The 24,160-nt window shown below is 36.4% G+C and overlaps 1 protein-coding gene across 4 annotated transcripts in view; it reads left to right on the plus strand.

Annotated features, from left to right (window-relative positions):
- LOC5574181 (copper transporter 5.1) overlaps positions 1-9,682 on the plus strand; it is a 33,482-nt gene extending 23,800 nt beyond the window's left edge. For 3 of the 4 annotated variants that reach the window (XM_021852285.1, XM_001661189.2, XM_021852286.1), the window contains exons 3-4: positions 8,088-8,445; positions 8,856-9,682. In XM_021852285.1, the coding sequence (XP_021707977.1) occupies positions 8,088-8,445; positions 8,856-8,989 (492 nt within the window). In that variant the 3' untranslated portion in view covers positions 8,990-9,682. Of the gene's footprint in view, positions 1-8,087; positions 8,446-8,546; positions 8,591-8,684 lie in introns of all 4 variants that reach the window. The other variant, XM_021852287.1, reaches the window with a different exon arrangement.
- The last annotated feature ends 14,478 nt before the right edge of the window (positions 9,683-24,160 follow it).

Raw genomic sequence — 24,160 nt, forward strand, 5'->3', positions numbered from 1 at the left:
AAAAAGTACACAATTTAAGAAAATATAGCGTTGAAATTGTAGCTTGATTGTCTATTCACTGCACTTGAACTTTCCCCCTATCGATAATTTAACTATTCAAAAAACGCAAATTTGTAGAAGACGAAACTTCACCTCATGCAAAACCACACACTTTATTGATTACGCCTGTGTTTTTGTTTATCAAAGTGATGGGCGCATCTGAAATCGAAATCAAAACACGGCGAGAGTAAACGGCGACACTGCAAACAAAAAATAAACAAGGCGTACATGGCGGGCTTAATTGAAACCAGAATGAAAACACGGCGCTAAAGTAATAGGCGACACTGAAAATAATATCGATTACAGGCTCATAACATTGGGCGATACTGGCATTCTCGAGTATGTTTTAGGCGAAACCTTTAAAGATTTTTTGAGTACGAAATAGCTAGGGGATATTGTAGGAGATGTGTGTGGTATTGATGAGGATTTTAAAACTAGGTTTATGAAATATGTTTTAAAGTGAAAAGGTTTAAGTTTGAGTATATTTTCTCCAATCCTCTAGATTCGTAGTTCAAAAAGCTTTCTACCACATATACAGAATTGCGTGTACGATACAAGAGCAGTGATGGTAAATCCACCAAAATGGCTTTGGTGAGCGAATTTGACGGATAGCGCCGACAATTTTTGTCGCAAAGGATTCATCGAATGTAGCGCGGTTGTTGCACCATGGCCAGATTCATTTCCCGAGCGCGTGCTCGGAAAGAAATAACAACTGTGATTTAAAAAAAAAACAGTAGCGGGAAATCAACTGATGATTATTGTTGTTCTACTATTATCAAACGTTTTAATTAAAAAAAAAATCTTTTAGAAGTGCGCAGCAATGGTAAATCGGTCTGATGTATTCTGCGCAGTTCATATGTATTTTCCACACGTTCTCTTATTATTGTTTTTAATCCACTTCGATACCGTCAATCCGCCCCCAAACTGGATGGCGTACACTCAGCTCAACGCAATTTATAATTAAGTATTGAGTTGTACAGGGTCCGGCAATTGAACTGCTACATTACTTCAATTGTCATTATGATGTTGCCCACAGAACTGAATTGGACAACCCCTCGTCACTTTGTTTACATTGTGTCTTGGCTATCAGTGGGTATACGTGTCACTTTTGTTATCAAGTGTTATCTGGAAAAAATGGACCTTAAAGAGAAGCGAAGTGCTGTGATTGCTTTGTTCCGAGCTGGAAAGCGTCAGAAGGACATCGTTCGTGAGCTGTCCGATTTACGTGTTTGCAGAAATTTTGTGTACCGCACAGTTAAACGATACCTCGAGACCGGAAGTACAAAAAAACGGTATGGTGGGGGACGTCGAGCTACTGTGGTCACACCTGCCATGGTGAAGATTGTCAAGAAGCGCCTTGAGAGAAATCTTCGACGAAGTGCAACAAAATTGGTGGAGGATCTCAACATATCGGATCGAAGTATCCGTCGGATCCTGAAAGATAAACTTCAGACCAAGCCCTACAAGATCCAGATGATTCAAGACCTTTCAGTGAAGCAGAAACAGGAACGGGTAAAAAGAGCAAAGTCACTGCTGAAGAGGGCCGCGGAAGGAAAGTTGGAGAATATCTTGTTTACTAACGAGAAACTCTTCACCGTGCAGCAGTTTGTGAATAAGCAGATCGATAGAGTATGGTTGCCTGAGAGATCACGACCCCGTGCCGACGTGCTGACGGCTACCAGGTGACAGAAGCCAGCATCGGTGATGGTTTGGGCCGGAATCACCCGAGATGGCCGGACTCCGATGGTTTTTGTCTCTGAAGGAGTTAAAATCAACCAAAATACGTATCGGGAACTAGTTCTACAGCACGTCGCCATTTTGGTTCTAGGGATTAGGTTTTCCGACAGGACTCGGCACCGGCTCACAAAGCGAAGAAAACACAGCACTGGATTATGGAACATTTTCCAGGGTTCATCTCTAGCTCGGAGTGGCCGGCGAATTCGCCGGACCTAAACCCTATGGACTTCGCAGTCTGGAGTATGCTGGAGGCCGAAGTCTGCTCTAAAAAACATGAAAGTGTGGAAGCCCTCAAGCGACATCTGGCAGCGTGGGATAAAATACCTCAAGAGCACCTGCGGGCCTCGTACGATGCATTCCTTGATCGTCTGCGGCGAGTGGTTAAACTCAAGGGCGAACAAGTTGAATTCGACCAGTGAATTATTAAAAAGTTATTTGTTTTCTAGTAAAATTGAATGAATTTGAAATAATATGTTTTTGTTTCGATCAGTTTATCTGTTTGTTTCAATGTGTCACTTCAATTGCCGGACCCTGTATATATTAGTTTATATTAGTTGTGGTGCTAGAAACCCTTCTGAAATTATTATATGTAGTTATTTCTTTGATCGCTCTGATTTTTCCAATAACCTCCTTGGGACTTCCTATTGGACTATCCCAGAAACCCATCTTGGGTTATTATGGAAATCCTTTCAGGATTCTGCTGTAAAATTCTGGAATTCTGCCGAAAATGATTTAATGATTGCTTTCCAGTGTAATGGAATCTATTTTAAGAATCTGGGTTCGGGGATTCTCACAAAATTTCTCGGGATTTCTTCTGGAAATCCAATCGAAATTATTATTTAAATTCTGATATTTTCCTCGTAATCCTTCAGTATTCCTTCCGTGAAACTCTTTGAAAGTTCTTCAAAAATCCCTTTGAGATTCTTTCCGAAAAATGTCTTAGATTATACCTATTATTCTGGAATACTCTCGGAAAGACGCCTGAAATTATAATAAAAAAATCTATTATTTCACTTCAGTTTCTTCCGTGCAAATTCTTGGGATTCTTTCGGATATTCCACTGGAATTCTTTTGTAAATCCCAATGGAATTCTCCAAGAAATCCCTGTGGAATGCTTCCGAAAATCCTGCTAAGAAGCTTCCAGATGACGGGGATTTTTTTTTAAATCTTTATTTATGGAAATCATCCGAAAATTCCTCTGTAATTGTTTGGAAATCCTCCTTATATTCTTACAGAAATCCTTCTTATCTAACAGATTTATTGCTATTGATTTTATTGTTTCTGCCTGAGATAATTTTGTATATCCAGAATTTTTCCGAAAATTCCTTCGTGATTCTTGAGAATATTTTTCTAAGGTTTTTTGAGAAAAAAAACTGATTCTTCTGGAAATTGCTTTTTGATATTTTTCGTGATTTATCAGTGATGTTCCTTGGAAATTTTCTTAAATCCTTGGCAGAACTTTCTGAAAATCCCTCTTGAGTTCATATGGAAATCCTCCAAGAAAACTACCGGACACCCACTGGGACTTTAAAAAAATACCTATTAGATTATTTGATTACTGATTTCTTTTTCTGAGCATCTTTTGAAAGTGACTTTTAAATGGTTCTTGAAATTCCATTTCAAATTATTCCGTAAATCTTTCTGGAGCTCTTCTGGACATCGTAATTATTCTGGAAACTATTCATGAAATCGTCTGGATGTCTGTGACTTGTCTTTGAATCTTCAGGGATTCTTGCGAAATAACTTCTGGGATTCTTTTGGATATCACTGTAAAAAACATTCAAAATCCATTCGAAATTCTCCTGAGATTGTTTCAGAAATTTACGAGAATCGTTAAAATAATTTCTTTAGAAATCTCCCTGATAATATTTTAGTGATTTTTCTGTGATTCTTCTGTAAATCGACCTGGGATTCTTCCGGAAATACTCCTTTAATTCCAAAGCAATTTCCAGAAGAATTTTCAGAAGGATATTTTTAAGAATCCTGTATATTTTTCCCTGAGAACCTCAATGTAATTAAACAAAATACCAGAACAATTTACGGTTGAATCCCACAAAAACTTCCGGTGAAATTCTTGAATGCTTATCATTCAAGCAGAATTCCAGTCGTATTTCCGGATGAATTTCGGCAGGTTTTACGGAAGAATCCCAGCAGAATTTCTTGAAAAATTCCAGTAAAATTTCTGGATGAATCTTTGAAAGATGTTTCGAAGTCCTCCAGCAGGATAACAGAATGAAATCTGGTGGTATTTTAGAAGAATTTCCGAAAGAATCCTAGAGAGACAGTCGAAAGAATAACAGTTTTCTTGAAAAATTCAGGATACTCCCAGATTCTAGAGGTTATTCGGGAAGAATTTCTGCAAGAATCCTTAACAGAAGGATTTGAAGGATCCTCAGAAAGATTTTCGAAAGAATCCCAGAAGGCTTCCCGAAATAATGCTAGAAAGATATCTGGAAGATTTCCTACAGGATTTTTGGAAGAGTCCCAGACAAATTTCTAGAATAAGGACGTAAAAATCTCAGTGGCATTTCTAGAATAATTTCAGAAAGATTTTCGGAAGCATTTTCGAAAGTATTCTAAAGGGATTCCGAAAGCATCTCAGGTGATTTCCGGAAGAATACCAGAGGTATTCTCATAATAATCCCAGAAGTATTTCCGGAAAAAAGGCCAGAGTTATTTTCGGAGGAATTCTCGACGAATTTTTATAGTAGAGTCGTAGTACATTTTTTGGCAAAATCCTCTCAAAATATCCAGGATTTTTGTTAGAATCTTCCATTGAATTTCCGAAAGAATCTTCGAGTACAGTGGGGATTCACTCGTTGGGGGTTCGCTACATGGAATGGCTCGATGGTTGGATGTTCGCTGGTTGAAAAAAAGTTCAAAAGTAATCCTTAAACGCAAACTCACATACAGATGTATGCAAATATTCCAATAAGATGTCCAGAAGAATCACAAAGGATATCCGAAAGAATCTCAGATATAGTACCGGAATGCTAACGATTTTTTTTAGATGAGTCCAAAAGCGATATCTGGAAGTATTCTGTGATTTCCAGAAGAACTTAGAGAAAAATCAGAAATAATCTCAAGATTTCCAGAACAATCCCAGAGAGGTTTTGAAGGATTCATAAGTGATTTAAGGAAGAATCCCAGGAGGGAATTTCCAAAGAATTCTGGAGTAATTTCTGGACCAATGTCTTTTTTATATGCTGTATCAATATTTGCAAGTAATTATTGTGATTCTCAATATTTTTTTTTGCGGTGATTCAGAATTGTAATCACAAACTATAGTTTAATTGTATGTGGTGTCATTCAATATTTAAAATAAGATTCGTTAAGCCAAACATGTTGATCCGTTGACATGAACCAACGAGCATTGCTTGAAATAATGAGATTATTTCGATTACTTTGATTACTGATTTATTTTTCTGAGAATCTTCTAAAAGTTACTTTCAAATGGTTCCGAAAATTCCGTTTGAAATTATTCCGTGAATCTTTCTGCAGTTTATCTGGACATCGGAATTATTCTGGAAAATATTCATTAAATCTTCTGGATGTCTGTGAATTTCCTTTAAATCTTTCAGGGATTCTGGCAAAATAACTTCTGGGATTCTTTTGAATATCACTGTAATTTGGATTTAGAATTCTCATGGGATTATTTCAGATATTAAAGAAAATCCTTCATACAGAAGTGATGCTTCTGTAAATTGCCTTGGAATTCTTCTGGAAATCCTCCTATAATCCCAAAACACTTCATAGAAAAATTTTCAGAAGAATATTTTTAAGAATCTCAATGGAATTTCTGAAAAATACCAGAACGATTTACGGTTGAATCTCACGAAAACTTCCGGTAGAATTCTTGAATGATATCCGGAAGAATGACAGTCGTATTTTTGGATGAATCTTAGCAGGTTTTACAGCACAATCCCAGCAAAATTTATTGAAAAAAATAGAATAGAAAGATATCCAAAAAAATCTCCAACAGGATTTTTGGAAGAGTCCCAGAAGTATTTTAAAGATATTGGCGTAAAAATCTCAGTGGAATTTCTTGAAGAATTTCAGAAAGATTTCCGAAAGCATCTCAGGTCATTTCCGGAAGAATACCAGAGGCATTCTCATAAGAATACCAGAAGTATTTCCGGAAAAAAATCTAGAGTTATTTTCGGAGGAATTCTCGAAGAATTTCTAGTAGAGTCGTACATTTTTTGATAAAATCCTCTTTAAATATCCAAATGAATTGCATCAGGATTTTTGGTAAAATCTTCCATAGTATTTCGAAAACAATTTTCAAGAATTTGAAAGAATTTAATTTCCTGGATTTCAAAAGTAATCCTTAAGGAGATACACGAAAAATCACATACAGAGTTCAGCAAAAACATCCAAAAAGATGTCCAGAAGAATCGCAATGGGATATCCGAAAGAATCTCAGAAGTAATACCGGGATGGTAACGTTTTTTTTTTTTATTTATCCCAAAGCGATATCTGGAAGAAAATTCAGAAATAATCTCAAGATTTTAAGAACAATTCCAGAGAGGATTTGAAGGATTCATGAGTGATTTAAGGTGAAGATGAATCGAAGCCAAACCTCAAATTTTCAAGAGCACAAATCTGGAGAACCGAACATCCGTTTAAGCTGAAAACTTAATCGATTGGTCACTACCTGGTGGTGACCAATCCATTTAGTTTTCAGCTCAAACGGATTTTCGGTTCTCCAGATTTGTGCTCTTGAAAATTTGAGGTTTGGCTTCGATTCATCTTCACCGTAAGGAAGAATCCCGGGAGACGCTCCCAAAGAATTCTAGAGTAATTTCTGGAACATTTTTTTTTCATATGATTTACATATAAAAATACTTTGATTCAAATATATTTCTTGTGTAGCACAAAGTGTTGCGCAGCATGCATCGCACTGTGTGCAAAGAGAAAATTAGGTCTCAGATCGCGCGTCGCACGAAACAGCTTCTGCATTTAATTTGCATAGTTGACATTAACTTTCATAGAAAATTCACTCCCAACAAACTAGCATATCTATTAAATCAGAATCAATTGGTATTTTTGTCAAGGACTCTACCTTTGAAAGATACTAAAATGTTCAATAACTAAATGATTCATAAAATGAATGGTTCGAGCATAGCTGACTTTTGAATCATCCCAAAATCTCATCTCTGCATAGTAAAGCTGTGGTAGCTTATAACTGATATGTTTTAAATGTTATTGTCGATAATCAAAATAAAACATGTGTGTGTTCAAGCTGTGTATGAGTAGACTAGACTAGGGCACAACCACCTGGCCTCTCTTCCTTCATCACTAACCTTCTGTGCGAGATGTAGAGATCGTTTAATGATTTTGATGGAATTTTTAACACAATCCTAAAGAAGATTGTGTCGTTTTCCTAACGAGAGGTATTTAACAGACTTCTCCTGAAATTGTTTTGTAAGATCCTTTGTAGATTTTTGCTGAGATCTTACAGATTATTTCTATCATTATTGCTCTTCATATCTTTATACCTTTTAGAAATCTCACTGAGATTCATTACATTTTTCAATACTTTCTATAGTTATTGAATTCTTTGCAATATATTTTATGAGACTTTTAACAAAATAGTTTAATGCTCTTTGGCAAATTGTTGAAAAGCTTGTCTATGAATAACTCATCATGCTGCAAAATTTCGTTAGCCTCTCAATAGTCTAGCTATGTAAAAAATATACAATATAATGAAATGCGTTTATTATGAATACCATTTTTTAGACTAGCACTGTTTTGATTGAAATTCCAAACAGTGTCATATTTTATATCCCCCCTTTTTGAAAAAAATCGATAAAATTACGAAAAGCATTCGATGGCCAATTTGGTCTAGTTTCAGTGACTTGCATCATAAGAATATGGTTCCGAACATGTTCCATATTGGCCATATCGATCATTTTGGGTCGGGACTTGGACCATTGAAGCAAGATGGATAGGAAGAGTGAAACTGTCCACTAAATATCATAAACATTTCGTGGGAAAAAGGTAGGCTTGAGTGTACGACTGAAGTGTAAACTAACTTATGGAAGGAGATTCTTTTGCCCATGCGGGTTTCGCGTATGTGTCTCCGCTTACGATTCTGCCATTCAGACAGGAGTATGATTGATTACAAATAGCAACTAGTTTTGCTAGATCAGACCTGTGCTCCCGGTTGATACCTTGCTACAATAGTTGGCAGTTCATATCATCATGAGACAAAACGGTAGATTCTTTATACCAAACTATTTAATTCTGACTAAATTCCTCAAATATCCCAGTGATCATCTTTCTAAAAAATCTTCTTCTACCCCCAGGTTCACGGTGCCAAGGTGCGCGCACGTGCCGCTCGCGAGCGGAAACAATCCGCTTCGTGCCCACCAAGCGAGAGCGCCACGCTCCTTTCCCTAGAAACATCCCCAGGAGTGCTGCGGCCGCTGTCCCGTCGGTTCTGTGCCTTCTTCGCCGAGGCCACCATCTTCCTGTTCCACAACATGCTCGGCTATGCCCTGATGCTCACGGTAATGATCTACAACGGGTACCTGTTTGTGGCCGTCGTCGGCGGTATGGCTCTGGGGTACTTCTTCTTCGGACACATGTCCATGAAGGTCAATATGGAGAACGTGCAGGCTCGACGGACGAATGTTATCTGCACGGCTCGCTGTTTACAGGCAGGTTAGTGCGGTTTAAGGTTACGGAGTAACATTCATTTATCATTAACCTTAGATTGTGAAGTTTACTAATAACATCGCACGTATCTTTGTTATACATTCTAGCCGAATCCTGTGCCATGAGTCACTCAGCACCCTGTCCTTCCTCTGTATGTGATGATCGTTTTTAAGTTCTAAACTAATTTTCTTTCTTTATATTTCATCGTTTCTAAACATTTTAATTTATTCATCATACTTTTCTAGCGTCCCAAAACGAGATGCTCCAATTACCAAACTCTCTGTTCCTGATCCGCCCCTGTGTGTAGAACTGTAGTGTTGCGTTCGTTTGCCACCACATACCTTCCGTTACCATGTTTGATTTCCCGCGCATTCTTCATCATCGGCTTTTATTTTCGTTTCGTACTCCCCCTATAGATTCAGTGAACCCATCGACTTCGTCCAGTCTGGACCACCACCAGCATCAGCAGTTCGGGACGAACGAGCTCAACTACGACGGAACGGAACCGTCGACCTCGACGGTAGTGATCCATCATCATGCGTGCCATTGAGGAATACATACCTCAGCGTATTCCACAAAAAAAAACGTGAACAAGCACAAGATATTACGTAATCTCAGCCATTTTGTTGCTAGGGTAGAAACAAAGACAACTGTTACGAAACCAAATCACACAGCAACCATGGGGGATCATCGCAATCGTCGCCATTTTTTCGTAGAACGAAGAAACACAAAAGGATAAAACTTTTTCTAAGCTAGAATTTATGCTGTGATCTACAGAGAAGCATCGCGGGGAGCCAATCTTCAGAGCCGTAGGAAACATAGACAAAACTGTGAAGCCAATCAAAGTTGTTTTTAAGTATCACTACACTACTAGATCGATTTCGTCTGGGTGGATGGTTTAAGTCTAGATCCAGTTAAGTTTTCCGTGCTAATTTAAGATGTGTACACCTGGTGTAACTTCTGATCGAAACCGTAGGTTCTTTCCAATATTTCAGAATAGCGTTTTCAATATGTAATGTGTTATTTTACCGTTATTTTTAACATTCTGTGTGATAATTTTTTTTCCACGAATTTACGTCCATTCAGCTATATAGTTTCAGTAGGAAGCATAAGAAAAGTATTTTACCAAAAGGCGACAACAGTCCTCAATGTTGAACTTGAAGTCTTCTAAGGCTATTGCTGTACAATTCGTTGAAAGTAAATATTGAATAAAGATATTTAATCGTATTACATAGTATAAAAATAAACTTATTGACATAAATGCACTATGATATCACATTCCAGAGTTCACAGTAGCATACTATAGCATATCATAGACTTACTGTACATGTCAGAGGCGCGTCCACTTTCAACATCATGGGTAGGACGAACATTGGCATTTTTTTTGTGCGCAATGAAGCTAAAGAAAATTAACCCTGGACTGGAAATTGAAAGTTACTATATTTGATGGAAAAATTCTCAAGAATTTTTTTAAGGATACCTCAAGAATTCAACCTGAATTTTTCCAGAGAGATCCACAGAAATGGAATTTCTCTAAAAATTATTTCAGCAATCATCTAAATTCCACCAAAAACTTCTTGATTTTTTTTTTCAATAAAATCCTAACTCTTCCAAGATTTTATCCAGTAATTAATCCATCGATTTCCTTGGGATATTCTCCAAGCTTCCCTGTCAAAACGTCTTCTAAAATTGAATCAATAAATTATTCAGAAATTTTTAAGGATTTCCTTTAAAATTATCTTTTTTTAAATAATATTTCAACTACGGATTCCTTCGTTTCAGCAATTGTTCCACAGAATTCTACAGATTTCTACAGACATTCCTCCAGTAATTATTTGAGATTTTCTCAAGTAAGTCTTAAAAGTTATTTCAGGAATTTTTCCATGAATTTCCCCAGGGAAACGCCAAGATTTTTTTATGGAAAACTATTCCGCAGAATTTTCTGAAGAATTTTCTTGAAAAATATTGGACAGAATCTAAAAATAATTTTGTGTAGGAATGAGCGCAAAAATGTTAGGAAAATTTCTGTAGTATAAACTGGTGTGAAACCTAAATAAACTTTTAAGATTGCATAGGAATTTTTGGGAAACTTTATTAAAAATGTTCGGTATAACTGTTGGAGTAATATTTGGAGAAAATGCTGGAAAAATTGATTTGTTTGAAGAATCCCTCAAGGAATTTCTCGGAAGAAATTCTGTAGAAATCGTTGGAAGATTTCCGTGAACTAGAGAATTCAGTTAAAGGATTAGTGAAAAAGTATCTGGATTGAATAATAGGATAGATTTGAAAAAAAAATGAAAGTTATACCTGAGAATATTATCGGAGGTAGTAGCTTTGGAGCTCTCTAGGATTGCGTGAAGAAAATTTTGAAGTAACTATTCTAAAAATCCTTTTAAAATACGCTGGAAGATTTTCTGGGAGAATTGGTAGAAAGAAAAGCTCTAGGAGAATTTCCAGAGAGATTCCTGTAGGAGACCCTGAAATTATTCTGAAAAAAATCACTGTTATTATTTTTGAAGCTTTCCCTCGGGGAATCTGAGGCTTGAAATTCTTGAAGAGCCTGGTGAACCCGTTATAGCCTCTGAGGGTTTCTTTGGAACCTGTACAATTGTTCATCAGGATTCATTGCTAGTAGAATAATTAAAAAAAGAAACTTCAGAGATCATTTTGGTTAAAATAGATACTTTATGTAGAGAAGGTATCGACCGTGATTGTTTTGAATTTGATTTGTTATGGCTATATCGGTCATGCGGCCTGTGTTGGTAGCAAATCTCGAAGCTTTGAGCCAACCCTTCTCCAGTAGAGAAGCTAGGTAGAATACAGGACGCTTCGATGTTTTGCTGGTTCCCCTATGGCTTGCTCAATTTTAACCACCTAATTAATTTCAATGTTGTCGCTACCTTGCGACGCCTATCTATCTATTCATTTCATCATTTGATAAAAATAAAATCTTCTATAGACTCTCTTTGCCTTTGAGTCGCATGAGCGATATAGTCATAACAAATAAAATGGATACTTTAGAGACCTAGATAGATCCTTCTTAAAAATTTGCATCAAAATATAGATAAAGTCTCTTAAAACAAAACTACTCCCAGTCCTGTCTTCAGGATTATTCATTGGATCAACTTTTATTATCATTCAAAATCAAAAATACGAATATCCTTTAAAATCAATATATTTTTTGAAATAAATTTTATTAAACGAATTCGACAAAAATAGACCAAACTGCTTGTTTTCACAACCAGTGAGCTCTGATTTCCTTTCCTTCCTTCTATTTCTAGATACCAAAAAGAAGAACAGCAAAAAATCTTGTGTCTTTGCATTGAAGTGACCCGGCTAATAGCAAAAGTTTTTAGAAGAAACTTAAGATTTTTGAAAAATGTGGCATCGTGCAGAAACTTCATCAAATATTTCGCTAGATTTTCTCTAACAATTTTGCAAAAACAAAATCTTACAAAAAATCGTTATAATCTGCACTAAAATTTGTATGAATGATGCCACAAAATATCAGTAGGAATTTGATCAAATATTTTTTATAGGAATTAACTACCTTTCAGAAATTTCTACGTCAATTCTGAATAAGTCAAGAACATCTAGAGAGTGTGCTGTGGGAGTTCCATAGGAACTACTCTGAAAATCGTCCAAAAGATTCATCAGTGCTTTGATAAATTATATTAAGAGTGATCGCACGTTCAGATATCACCAGATATGTACCATCATACTCGTGCTGTGTATAACACGATACGACTGGTATTCAATCAGTCCATTACTTTATCCAAAGATTCTTTAATAATCTTATGAAAATTCTCTGTGGATGTTCCAGAAATTTCTACAGAATTACTTGCAGGAATGCTCAGGTAATTTGTCCAAGAACATAAACAGGGTTGACCGTAGGTATTTTTAAGTAACCATCCATTGATTCATTCAGATATGCCATAGAGGGTTGCTCCATTTGCTTTTTTTTTTCAACGGTTAAAGAAGTTTCTTGTAGCAATTATTACAGGTATTCACAAGATATTCACTATTCTTCTCACGAGCCAGAACTTTTGGGGGTCATGCACAATCCATGTCACACTTTACTAGGCTTGAGAATACCATGCAAACCCCTACTGCGTCTTCCATTCTGCATAAGAATAAGTACAGCGTCAATCGAGTTTGTATGTGTATTGAATAAATGATAAATAATTCAATTATTTTGAACTTATTTTCAAAATGCAATTTTCAGCAGTTTTCAAATACTTAATCAATAACGCCGCCGGCCAAGTCCTCACAGTCAGTTAGGATAGGGAGGGGTTGTAAGTGTGTTGTGATTGTTTCTATTAGAGACCGAGAGCACCTCTGCATCTCCACAATCACCATGGGAAGAGTATTTTTATGCAAAGAATCTTTATGCACACTTTAAGCCCAACAAGCATGAGCGTAGACAGGATTTGCGTTAGAAGAAGACCACGCGAATGAAGAGTTTTATACAAGGACAATCACCCTTTTTGCTTGAAACATCAAGCAATGAATGACATCAATCCTCCTTCTTCATTATAGTTAGCAAAGTAGAGTCCAAACTCATCTTGCCCATTTACAGTTTGAAAAATCCATATTGAAGCAAAACCGAAAATTCTTACAGTTCCTTTAACAGTTCCTAATAATTCTTTCAAAAATATTACCCGAAACTTTGAAGACAACCCTAAAATAGTTTTGCAAACTATTCCTATAAGGAATGCGTCAGGAATTTCCCAATAAAATGTATCGGGATTCTTATAGAAATTGCTTCAGGACTTGATTCTACTTTTAGCAAATACTTCATAACTCAAATCGTAAATTTATAAATATTACGCTAACATTTGTTGCAAAGATTCATCCTTGAACTACTCAGAAGGATTCTCAAGAATTATTTCAAGAATGTCATATATTTTTGTTTACTGAGGTATCGTCCATATATTCCATTAGACATTACTCCCAGTACTTTTTCTAGGATTTTATCATACATGTTCCAGAATTCTATCAAAGATTCTTCCATCTGTAATGTCCTGGTTTAGGGGCACTTCGGATTAGGGAGGGTTTGTAGAGAGTTGTTGTCTGGTTGATAGCCGAAATAGAACTACCGGCTCATAGCTCTTTTATTTTCAGGAAAGCTTTATAATGAGATAGCTTGATGTGTAGCAGTTGATGTTGTCTCTTTTTCAGAGCTGTCATTTGACAGGATACATCAGTTCTTCCCCTTTAAGGAAAGGGATATATTTCAGAAAATTCCATTTAGAATTCTATGCATGCTATTGACTTAAACTAATAAAACAATCCAAAGTTTAAACTTAAGACTAACTATTCAGAAAATTCATTTTGAAAATTCAGATCACACTTTATGCGCATTGATCAATGATAAACAAAATCACTGTCGGCTTTGGCCGTGCGTTTTCTTTTCGATCTTCTTAGCTCGGGTGTGAGATCGAGTAATGCCTTTGGACGATTTCGTTTTCGGCTCTTCTCCGATGCGTCTGGGACCGACTCCGCAAAACCTCTAGGGTCTTCGTTCTCACTGCTAACTGGCAGCACACCATCACGATTTGAAAAGGATAATGTAAGGTTCGGCCTTAAACGCATCCCTTCAGAAGCTACTCTTAGCTGGTTTCGATGGGCCATTAGGCGAACGCTTCCAGTTTGCACCTGGAAGATATTTTTCGAAAAACGTTTTAGAAATGTGGCTTTAACCCAGCGTGCGTGGTGATGTGGATTGTTATTTTTGTACCAAACCACATCACCCGCCATCAGATCATCTATAGAGTCATGCAACTTAGTATTAGTACTTGTGGTGTCATTTGACACAGTTCTATCATCGCTTGGCTGTGGTTTTAGATGATTCTTGTATTGTTTTTTCGGATTAAGTAAGTCCATTATTGTCTTTGGATTAAAAGAAAATATTTTCTCTGACGGAAACTCGCCGTCATTCGTCAAGCAACTGTTCCTATAGTTTATTAAAAACAAATTCAATTGATCCTCCATTTCCAACTTTAACATCTCAGGTTCCAAAAGAAACTTTTTCAAAACTTCTTTTACTGTCCGCACTGAACGCTCAGCCTGTCCGTTACTAGAGGGATTGTATGGGGGACTTTTAAGCACATTAATGCCCTGCTTCCTCAAAAAGCTCACAAAGGTATGGGAGTTGAAAGGTGGGCCTCCATCGGATACCAAAACATCCGGTAATCCGAAGCGAGCAAAAAATGCTACCAACCTTTTTAAAACCTTACTGCAATCAGTACCACCTTTCATCCATTCAATCTCTATCCACTTTGAAAAACTGTCAACTATAAGTAAAAATGTGTGGTGGTTGAAGTGAAAAAAATCTATGTGTATTCTACTAAACGGTCTGCTTGTTGGTATCCATTGAAATTTCTCCGCAGGTTTGTTGACAATTGCCATACTATTACACTCCTCACATAGTGATACAAACTTTTCTATATCCTTATTAATTCCAAACCAGTACACTGATCTTCTAGCAAGTTGTTTCATTTTAACCATGCCTGCATGATTGGCATGTAACAGTTTCAAAACATCAGTTTGCATCACTTGTGGTATTATTACCCTATCCTGGTATAACAAACACTCATCAACCACCTCCAAATCATGTTGGTTCGAAAAAACATCGACATAGCATTTTTTTAAATTTTCTGGCCAACCATTTTTAATGTAGAATACAATATTCTGCAAGAATTCATCTGATTTTGTCACCTTCGCAACCACTTTAAAATCGATAGGAAAATCGTTGCTAAAATTAATGCTCCTTATATGTTCAATATCAAATTCATCAGGTACTGACTGCTCTAAAGGAAATCTCGAACAAAAATCCGCGTTTCCCATTTTGGATGACGGCCTGTATTGAATAGTGAAATCATAAATGGATAATTCTAAAATGTACCGTTGAAGCCTTGTTACGTATATTGAATGTTGACCTTTCTTGCCAAAAATACCTACTAAAGGCTTATGGTCTGTATAAACAGTAAACTCTTGCCCATACAAATATTTGTGGAATTTTTTGATGGTACAAACCAAAGCTAATGCCTCTAAATGTAGAATGGGATACGATTTTTGAGCGTCGTTCAATGTAAACGATGTGAAACAAATAGGTTTCTCTACATTATCGACAATATGAGCAATTACGCCCCCTAAACCATATCCCGATGCATCAGATACAACAATTATTGGCTTCTTTGGATCGTAAAACTCTAAAAACTGGGCACTCAACAAAGCTTGCTTACTTTCTTCAAACGCTTTATTATAATTGTTGTCCCAAATAAATTTTACACCGTTTTTTAATAAATTATAAAGATATGAAAGTTTTGCTGACAAATGGGGAATGAATTTGTTATAATAATTTATCATTCCAAGAAATGATTTTAGTTCTGTCGTGTTCTTTGGAATTTTGGCCTTTTGTATTGTTGCAACTTTGCTTTGGCAAGGCAGTAAACCATTCTCGCTCAATACGTGTCCTAAATAATCTAAATGTGTAACAAAAAACTTACATTTTTCCCAGTTAACCTTTATGTTCGCTTCTCGCAATCTCTCAAGCACAAGTTTTAATTTTGCCTTACACTCATCTATATTTTTTCCTGCAATGAGGACGTCATCTAAATAGCAATGAACATGATCAATATCTCTCAAAATTTGATCCATAACATTTTGGAAAATCGATGCGCTCGAAGAAGCCCCTTGTGGTAATCTATTGTAAGTATATAGTCCCTTGATTGTGTTTATGGTCATAAAATGTTTAGACTTATCCGATAAAGCCAATTGAGTGTATGCTCCCTCCAAATCTAATGCACAGAATATCTTACATTCTGCCAGCTTAGCAAACAAATCTTGTGCTGTAGGAAGAGGATAAGTATTAGGAATAATTACTTTATTTATTGAAACCTTACAATCTATAACCAATCTAATTTCATTATTTTTTTTTCATCACTATGACCACGGGAGACGCCCACTCACTGGTCTTGATTGGTGTAATCACTTTTTCCTTTTCTAGTTTGTTCAAATAATCCACAACTTTGTCTCTTAACCTGTATGGAACATCATAGGCTTTTTTAAAAATGGGAACGTCAGATTTTAGTACCAATTCGGCTTCAAACTTTTTGATAGGGGTCGAAAAATCTTTTATAAAAACATCTTTGTATACACGTTTAATATTTTCAACCTCCGCATTATTATCGCTTTCAATCATGTTGTTAATAGTCAATGTGCTTGAAAAAAAATGTCTCCATTTAGAGAAAAATACATCCAGCCATGTCCTTCCAAATAAAGGTATAAATTTATGACTGGTATTCAAAACCAAAAGTTTCAATTTTGCTTCAGTTCCATTGAACTTTACCGAAACTATCGCTTCACCTTCAATTTTAAGTTTTTCTCCATTTACTACAATCAACTGTTTATTGCATTTCTCTAAAGGTTTACTAAACATAGAAAAATAATGGTCTTTACCAATCACCGATACGGAAGATCCGCAATCAACCTCCATTTGCAACATTTTGCCCTCAACCATTAGCTCTACAAGACAGGGGTCACTAATCCTATTAATGGAAGATACCATCATGCAAGTCAAATCACCTGAGTCTCTATCATCGGCGTCACTATCCGACTCCTCCGTCCGCATCCGGCTAAGAAGGTTCGCAATATGTCCGTCTTCACTGGCCTCCGGCTCATAATCGTTCAGCATGTTGACTGTGTCCCGTCTCATGTTTTTTAGTTTAAAACATTTCCTCTTGATGTGTCCCTTTGCTCCACAAAAGTTGCAGATCATATCTGCGTAACTTGGTTTCTGCCCCCATTGTCCTGGCTTAAATTTTTCTGTTTCTCTCCAGCTCTGTTTTTTGTATCGTGTGGTATCTTCAACTCTCCTGGAATACGGTCTATAACCAAGTCTGTCCCTAACAGGAACCCTAGGAGAGCTTTCCATTTCTCCGCCATTGTAAACAGCTAAAAGTTTCCTCATGCTAGTTCCTACTTTTGAAGCTGGTGCCAGAGAATCAATTCGACCATACTGGTCGTCGTCATTATTGTTTAAATTTTTGGCATTTTTCCCGGCCAATTCCCATGTAGCAATTATCCTTTCTGCTATCGCAAGTGTGAGCTTGTCTTCATTTAGCAGTCTTTCACGAAGGGATTTTTCTCGGACTCCCGCAAGAATCCGATCCCTTATGGCAAGGTCTTTAAAATCCCCGAAAGAACAAAACTCTGCTTGCAATTTTACAGAGAGAACAAAGTCCTCGACCGTTTCATCAGGTTGCTGTACACGGTTGTTAAACTTCAACCTCTGAATGATGTCAGATTCCGTTTTATCCAACCGTGTACGCAATTTAGTAATCATGTCATCATATGACACGTCGGTCAAATTACTGGTAGGGAATAAAAGCTTCAATTCATGGTATATCACAGGGCCACTAAGGGTTATAAAGTAGGCTTTTTTGTCTCCAGGTGAGACATTATTCAATGAAAAATAAAATTCCAACCGCTCGACCCATTCGCCAAATGGCGTGCCTTTGCGGTATGGCTCAATAGTCGTGGTAACGTTCACTTTGGACATACTCAACCGGAGAAATAGTAAATGTTGAAAGAAAAAACAATGGCAATATAACTCTGCAAACACTGAACAATTTCCCAAATCAGCACAATATAAAAAAGAATAAAGGCAAGACTCACCGAAACAGTCCAAACCCACCCCAACCAACGGTAGGGCAAACGGAACGACGAATTGTGATGGATCCTTGCCAGCTTCCAAAACGCACTGTCACGTCCGGTTTAATCCGAAAAGTTGGCCACTTCCTGCTAACCTGCTGATAGATTCGGAGTTGCAGTTACCGGTCGGATTCGTTAAAAATCTTCGCTTGTGCCACCACTGTTCCACACGTTCCAGGCCGTGTTGGATAGCCACTTCGAAACGCCTTGTTCGAAAACCTTCGATCCACAGTATCGCCAACAACTCACTTATCGAATCTAGAGTTTAATTTGAGAAGATAAAACACTCTTAGAACTTTGCAAATAAAAGAATAAACATCAAAAGATTCCTTTGATAAAAGCTGTCAAACAAAACAATGTTTTGTTCGATCCTAGATTGTTGTCTTGTTCGCACCTGCGAATCGAAAAGGCCTTTTCGTTGCTGTAAGAGAATGGCTGCCAGATATATTGTAATTAAGAACAAAAGGGTGATGCCAATTAAAACAATGGCGGAAAATATGGGAAATTGATTGCAATTCTAGCAATTACTAAATTTCACTTATATCGTGCAATCCACACAATTATACTCACTTAAGCACCTTAACTTACCGCATCCACCGATGTGGCTTAGATTTTACCAATTCGTGTGTTATTCCAAAATCATGTAGATGCTCAATTGTGGCTGACCTTTGGATGATCTTTATCACCTGCAGCGCCGGGCCGTCGTCTTCCAGATGAAAAACGTGATTATATCCACACCAAGTTCACTTGTGTGGCTGCCACTATGAATCTTCGGCCATTTGAGGAAAAACTACAGAGGAAAATTTATCTTCGTCGCCAAACTGTAATGTCCTGGTTTAGGGGCACTTCGGATTAGGGAGGGTTTGTAGAGAGTTGTTGTCTGGTTGATAGCCGAAATAGAACTACCGGCTCATAGCTCTTTTATTTTCAGGAAAGCTTTATAATGAGATAGCTTGATGTGTAGCAGTTGATGTTGTCTCTTTTTCAGAGCTGTCATTTGACAGGATACATCACCATCAATTTCTTGATGGAAGATTTTTAATTAAATACATTCTAACAATTTCTGGAAAAAAAAATCAATGGTACCTTTGAAAACAACACTCTGATTTTTTTTCTTTAGAAATACTTTCTAGCATACTCGCTAGGCTCCTTTCAAAATAAACTTCTACAACTAGGTACTCCAAGAATTAAATATTACTCTTAAATCACTTCTCTTCGGATTTCTTAAGAAACTCTTAACAGTCATTTTCTCGTGAGCTCTTCTTAGCATTCCTTTAAGCATAATTTGATTCTTCTACAGCTTTATCTTGATATCTATATAAATAAAAATGGATTGGTGTTTGTATGTCACGAAATGGCTTACGAACGGGTCAGCGCATTTGGATGATTCTTCCTCCGTTTTGTTCGTCAAGGGTTCCGACGTGTTTGTGTGTATAAATCTCCCAGGATAATTACCGGGAAAGTTGGAAAAACGAGAGTGCACGGAACTGTCATTTTGTATGGGACGATCCATAGCGTTTTTCAACAGCCTACTTGATGGCAAGACGAAGTTTGCCGGGACCACTAGTTTAAACATAAATATGAAAATATATTTGAAGAACATTTACTGTATATATGGCATTACTGAAAATATCTGGAAAAAAATAAACGATTGTTTTTCTACAACAAACAAATGGTGATTGTTAAAAAATATAATTCCTATAGCGTAAATACGACTGAATTTTCCGATCCAGTTGAAATTCCCTCATGCAGCAATTGCTTGAAAATATGTAGAAAAATTCCCTAAGATGGCATCTTAGATTAATACTTGGAGGTAATCCTTGGAGTTTCCCAGTATGTTCTTGAATACGACTACTGAAACAATTACATGTCAGACCGATTATCCGGCGACTCGAGTATCCGGGATTCGAATATCCAGACTTTTAGACTCGATTATCTGGAGTATATTTTCTGATATTTTAGTTTTTCAATTTTTATGCATAAATTTGGTTTTGGTCGTATGTAGGAAAAGGATGGTTTGAAAAAGGATTTTTTTGTGTATGCCAGTCAAAAAAAAAATTCTCAAGCTCCTAGAAACAATTTCTAGCTACGTTACTTCATCATTCAAATAAAACAACGAAAAAAGATTATATTTGAGTTCTTTTATCGCGGATTTTTTATTTCATTCAGTGATTCGATTCTCCTGATTGAAAAAAAATCGATACTCCGGCTAGATTATAACGACCTATAATTGTATTTTGAAAATAAAAAAGTTTTGTTCATGGTTCCATAGATGAATTCTTTGAGGTGGCTTGAGAGAAATTCTTCGTGAAATATTCGTAAAGATTTCACAGAAATTCTTGAATGAAACCAAGGATAATCTTCTGCTACGAATTCGATGAAGAAATTCAAACTACTGCTATGAACGATGGAATAAATTGTAGGAATAGTTTTGTTATGGAAATTATTTGAACCATCTGAAGATGTAGTGTAAAATCAAAAGAAATCCTAGAAAGGATTCCTGGCGAATATGTAAAGTTCCCATTCTTATCGGATTCCTTATCAAATTCTTAAAAAAAAATATTAACAGATGATTGGAAAAAACCTTTTCAAACATATCATATACACATTGACAGATTACGCACAACAGCCCGTACGGAATTTTGATATAATCAACGAAGTAAGTAAAGTATGTAATTCAAGTCTAGTACACGACACTGAAGACGGCCTTACAACCTGTTGTAGAATAAAATAAACTCCAAACAATGTCTGGTAAGATCTTTGGCAGGAGTCCGATTTTTATTTGGACAGGAATAATAACCATGACGTAATTAACAGGAATTATGAAAATCATTTTTTTTTTAATTAGTATACGCCGTTGTTGCAAATCAGTTGAATTTGATTTTTTTTCATCGGCCCCCTCTAGCTACGCCCATGCCAACAACTTTTGATAGAAAGCCCTCTGACGAAAAGAACGAACGTACTGAAAATATCGAAGAAATTTCAAAAAATCCTTGGCAAATTTTTCAATCAAAAATTGGATTTTTTTTTTTGAGAAAGAATCCTCTGGAAAGATGCTTCCAACATTCGCTTCAGAAATTCTTCTAAAAGTCGCAAGATAAATTCTAGGAGATTTGAAAATAAACAAATCTAGGACTAATTTATGGAGAAAAATTTAAGAAAAACTCTTTCAGATATTCTAATTATCATATCCTTGCGAAAACTGCTACAGGTGTACCCCAGGGAACTCATCTAGGATTGATTCATAAATTAAGGTGAAACAGCTTGGAATCAAAATTTAATAATGTACCCAAAAATTTTAAGGCACAAATCTCGCGAAAGAAGCAACAAACTACAGTGAAGTTCCAAATTTAGCTTTGTGCACTGGTAAAGAGCTTAAAATAAGGAGATTGACTTTGTACGTTCATTATTTCAGCAGATTAGTGCCTTTGAAATCGTGAGTAGGGGCACAAGCCGGCCATTGTGCATTCCATGTTTGGATTCTGTGATGTGTTATCTTAATCAAGGGATTTCTTAGAAGATTACTCCAGGGATTGTGACAGTGATTCCTCGATAAGTTTTCTCGAGGATTTTCACTTGCGATCAGGGATTGAATCCTGAGAAAATTGAGAGAATCTCTCACGTATCGCTCTCTGTAACTATCATTACATGCTGCACATTATGAGAGACTGTTTATCGTATACTGCTACAACTTTGATCAGATTGGGCCAGTAGTAGTGCATGATAAAACCCCTCTAAACATGCTCCAAATCTGAGGGACACTATTGCTATTGGAAGTTCGTGGATTGTTTATGGTGCCAGTAAAGATAAACACCTACCCGAGCGGTAAACAAGCGAGAAAAATTGATTTTATCATCGCTCTCTCTTTGGGGCTCTCGTTCGCTGCTCCCATTTATCAGACTTGTTACAACTTGCGATACATTGACGATCGTGGATCACAAAAGATGTATAGTACTACCAAAGAAAAATCTGTAAATATTTTGATTGTATTGTTATAAGAGTTAGGAAATATTGTTTAGTTAAGTTCTGGAAAATAATCCATCAAATATCCTCTGATATTTTGGGACATGATTCGTAGAAGAGTTCAGTAAACAATATAAAGAAATTTTGAGAGAGTTATGTCAGGAAACGGTTTTAGACTTGTTGAAGAAACTAATCAATAGCAGCAATATACCGTTTTGTCTCAAATTCCGAACAGACTCATATTCCGAACACTCGGTTTTTGTATGGCGATTTGGTTGAAATGTTTCGTTGAAATATGTCACCAGATAACAAGGAAATGGCTGTCGATTGCAATCCAATTTTAACCTTTCCAATATAATTTTTACCGCGTGAGTAGTGATGAGTCTCGAGTTTGAGACCAGTAGAACAAGCTCAGATAAATTTATTTGCGAAATTATTCATTTGAATAGGATTTATTCGTGCTGTTCGGAATTTGAATCAAGGTGTTCGGAATATGAGACAGCATAAGCACAGTGTTCGGCATTTGAATCAAAATGTTGTTCCATACTTTTACGTTAAAACAATACTAAAACTAGTTAAATTAACATTATTATTGGTACACCCCACAGCTAACAGTTTGGCTATGCGAACAAATCAAAATTTACACAAATATCAGCCGATTTATGCCAATCAGATGCATTTGAAGTCACTGTTGGCCTTAAGTGTTCGGAATATGAGTCAAAACGGTATCTGATTTGTTGCGCGGTTTTTTGAATGAACTCTTCGACCATTAATGAATAATCTTCAGCTTCTTCTGGATATCTCACGATTAGCACATGAGTTCGAAGCTAACTTCGATTCTACCCAGTTTTCTCTGGGAGCTATTAGTTTCCTCTGGTATGCTTGCAAAGCTTCCATAGTCCTAAAATAATAATCTCATAAAAGTTATAAAATTCTTGAACAGCATCTGCAGTAAATCGTGTAGGAATCATTTTGGAAAATAATTTGTATAAACATAAAGGTAATTTAAGTGAACTCGCAGCACGATATATGTAAGAATTCAAATGAAAAAAGAACACTAGGATCCACCAAGATCATTCTGCTGATTTTTATCAAAATCTCTACAGTTGAATCAAAAACACCGTTTATTGATTTCGGTGAGCAAATAAGGAAAAAGTACCATTATTCGTTGATTTCACATAGCGAACTGTTCAGCTATTGAGATTTCACCGGAAATCACATAAATGTCTAGGTACGTAAGAAGTACTTTACTGATGCTCTGGTGTTTAAGCATATTTCGCAGGATGTTTTTATTCTTAAGTAATTTTATGTTCTGAATTGCTACAAAAAATTATCTACATATTCTTAAAGAATTTCATCCAGAAAATTTTCCATGAATCCTTCAAAGACTTGCTATTTTTTTCCAAAAAATCCTATAAAATTCTCCTGGTGAAATCTGTGAGAATTCATTTAGGACTTTCTTCTTGTTCTCCTTGGCATTATGTCCTCACTGGAACAGAGCATGCTTCTCAGCTTAGTGTTATAACAGCACTGACTTCAATTTGCAGTCGTGGACGTTATCACAAGGTTAAGGAAATCTCTTACACGGATTTATTTAGAGATTATTCCAGGAAAGCCTCTATCAAAGCCTCCGCATTTTTTCCAATATGAATTATTACAAGACAAATTCTAAAAGAAAATCCTTTGTAAATTCCAAAGGGATTACTTCAGAAATTCTCTGAGGGATTACTTCGGAGGTTCTTCTGGGAAAGATACAATAGAAGAACACATCACGTAAATATATGACGTGCATTTATTACCGTAATTTCACAATAAGCCGAAAATTACAAAAAATCAACTAACTTCATCGAAATTTAAAGTGGAATAAAATCTTGGACATATTATGATTCCAATCAAGGTAGGGAGTATATTCATATTTGGACCCCTCGGCTATGACCATCGAGTTGTATGCAAGAAGGTAGCCAACATATATTTGAAACGTTTCCCTCGTTTTCTTACATACATCCGTACATCTACATCATATACGTCGATGTATGTTGAC

The sequence above is a fragment of the Aedes aegypti genome, chromosome 3, assembly GCF_002204515.2.
Source record: "Aedes aegypti strain LVP_AGWG chromosome 3, AaegL5.0 Primary Assembly, whole genome shotgun sequence".
Lineage (NCBI taxonomy): Eukaryota > Metazoa > Arthropoda > Insecta > Diptera > Culicidae > Aedes > Aedes aegypti.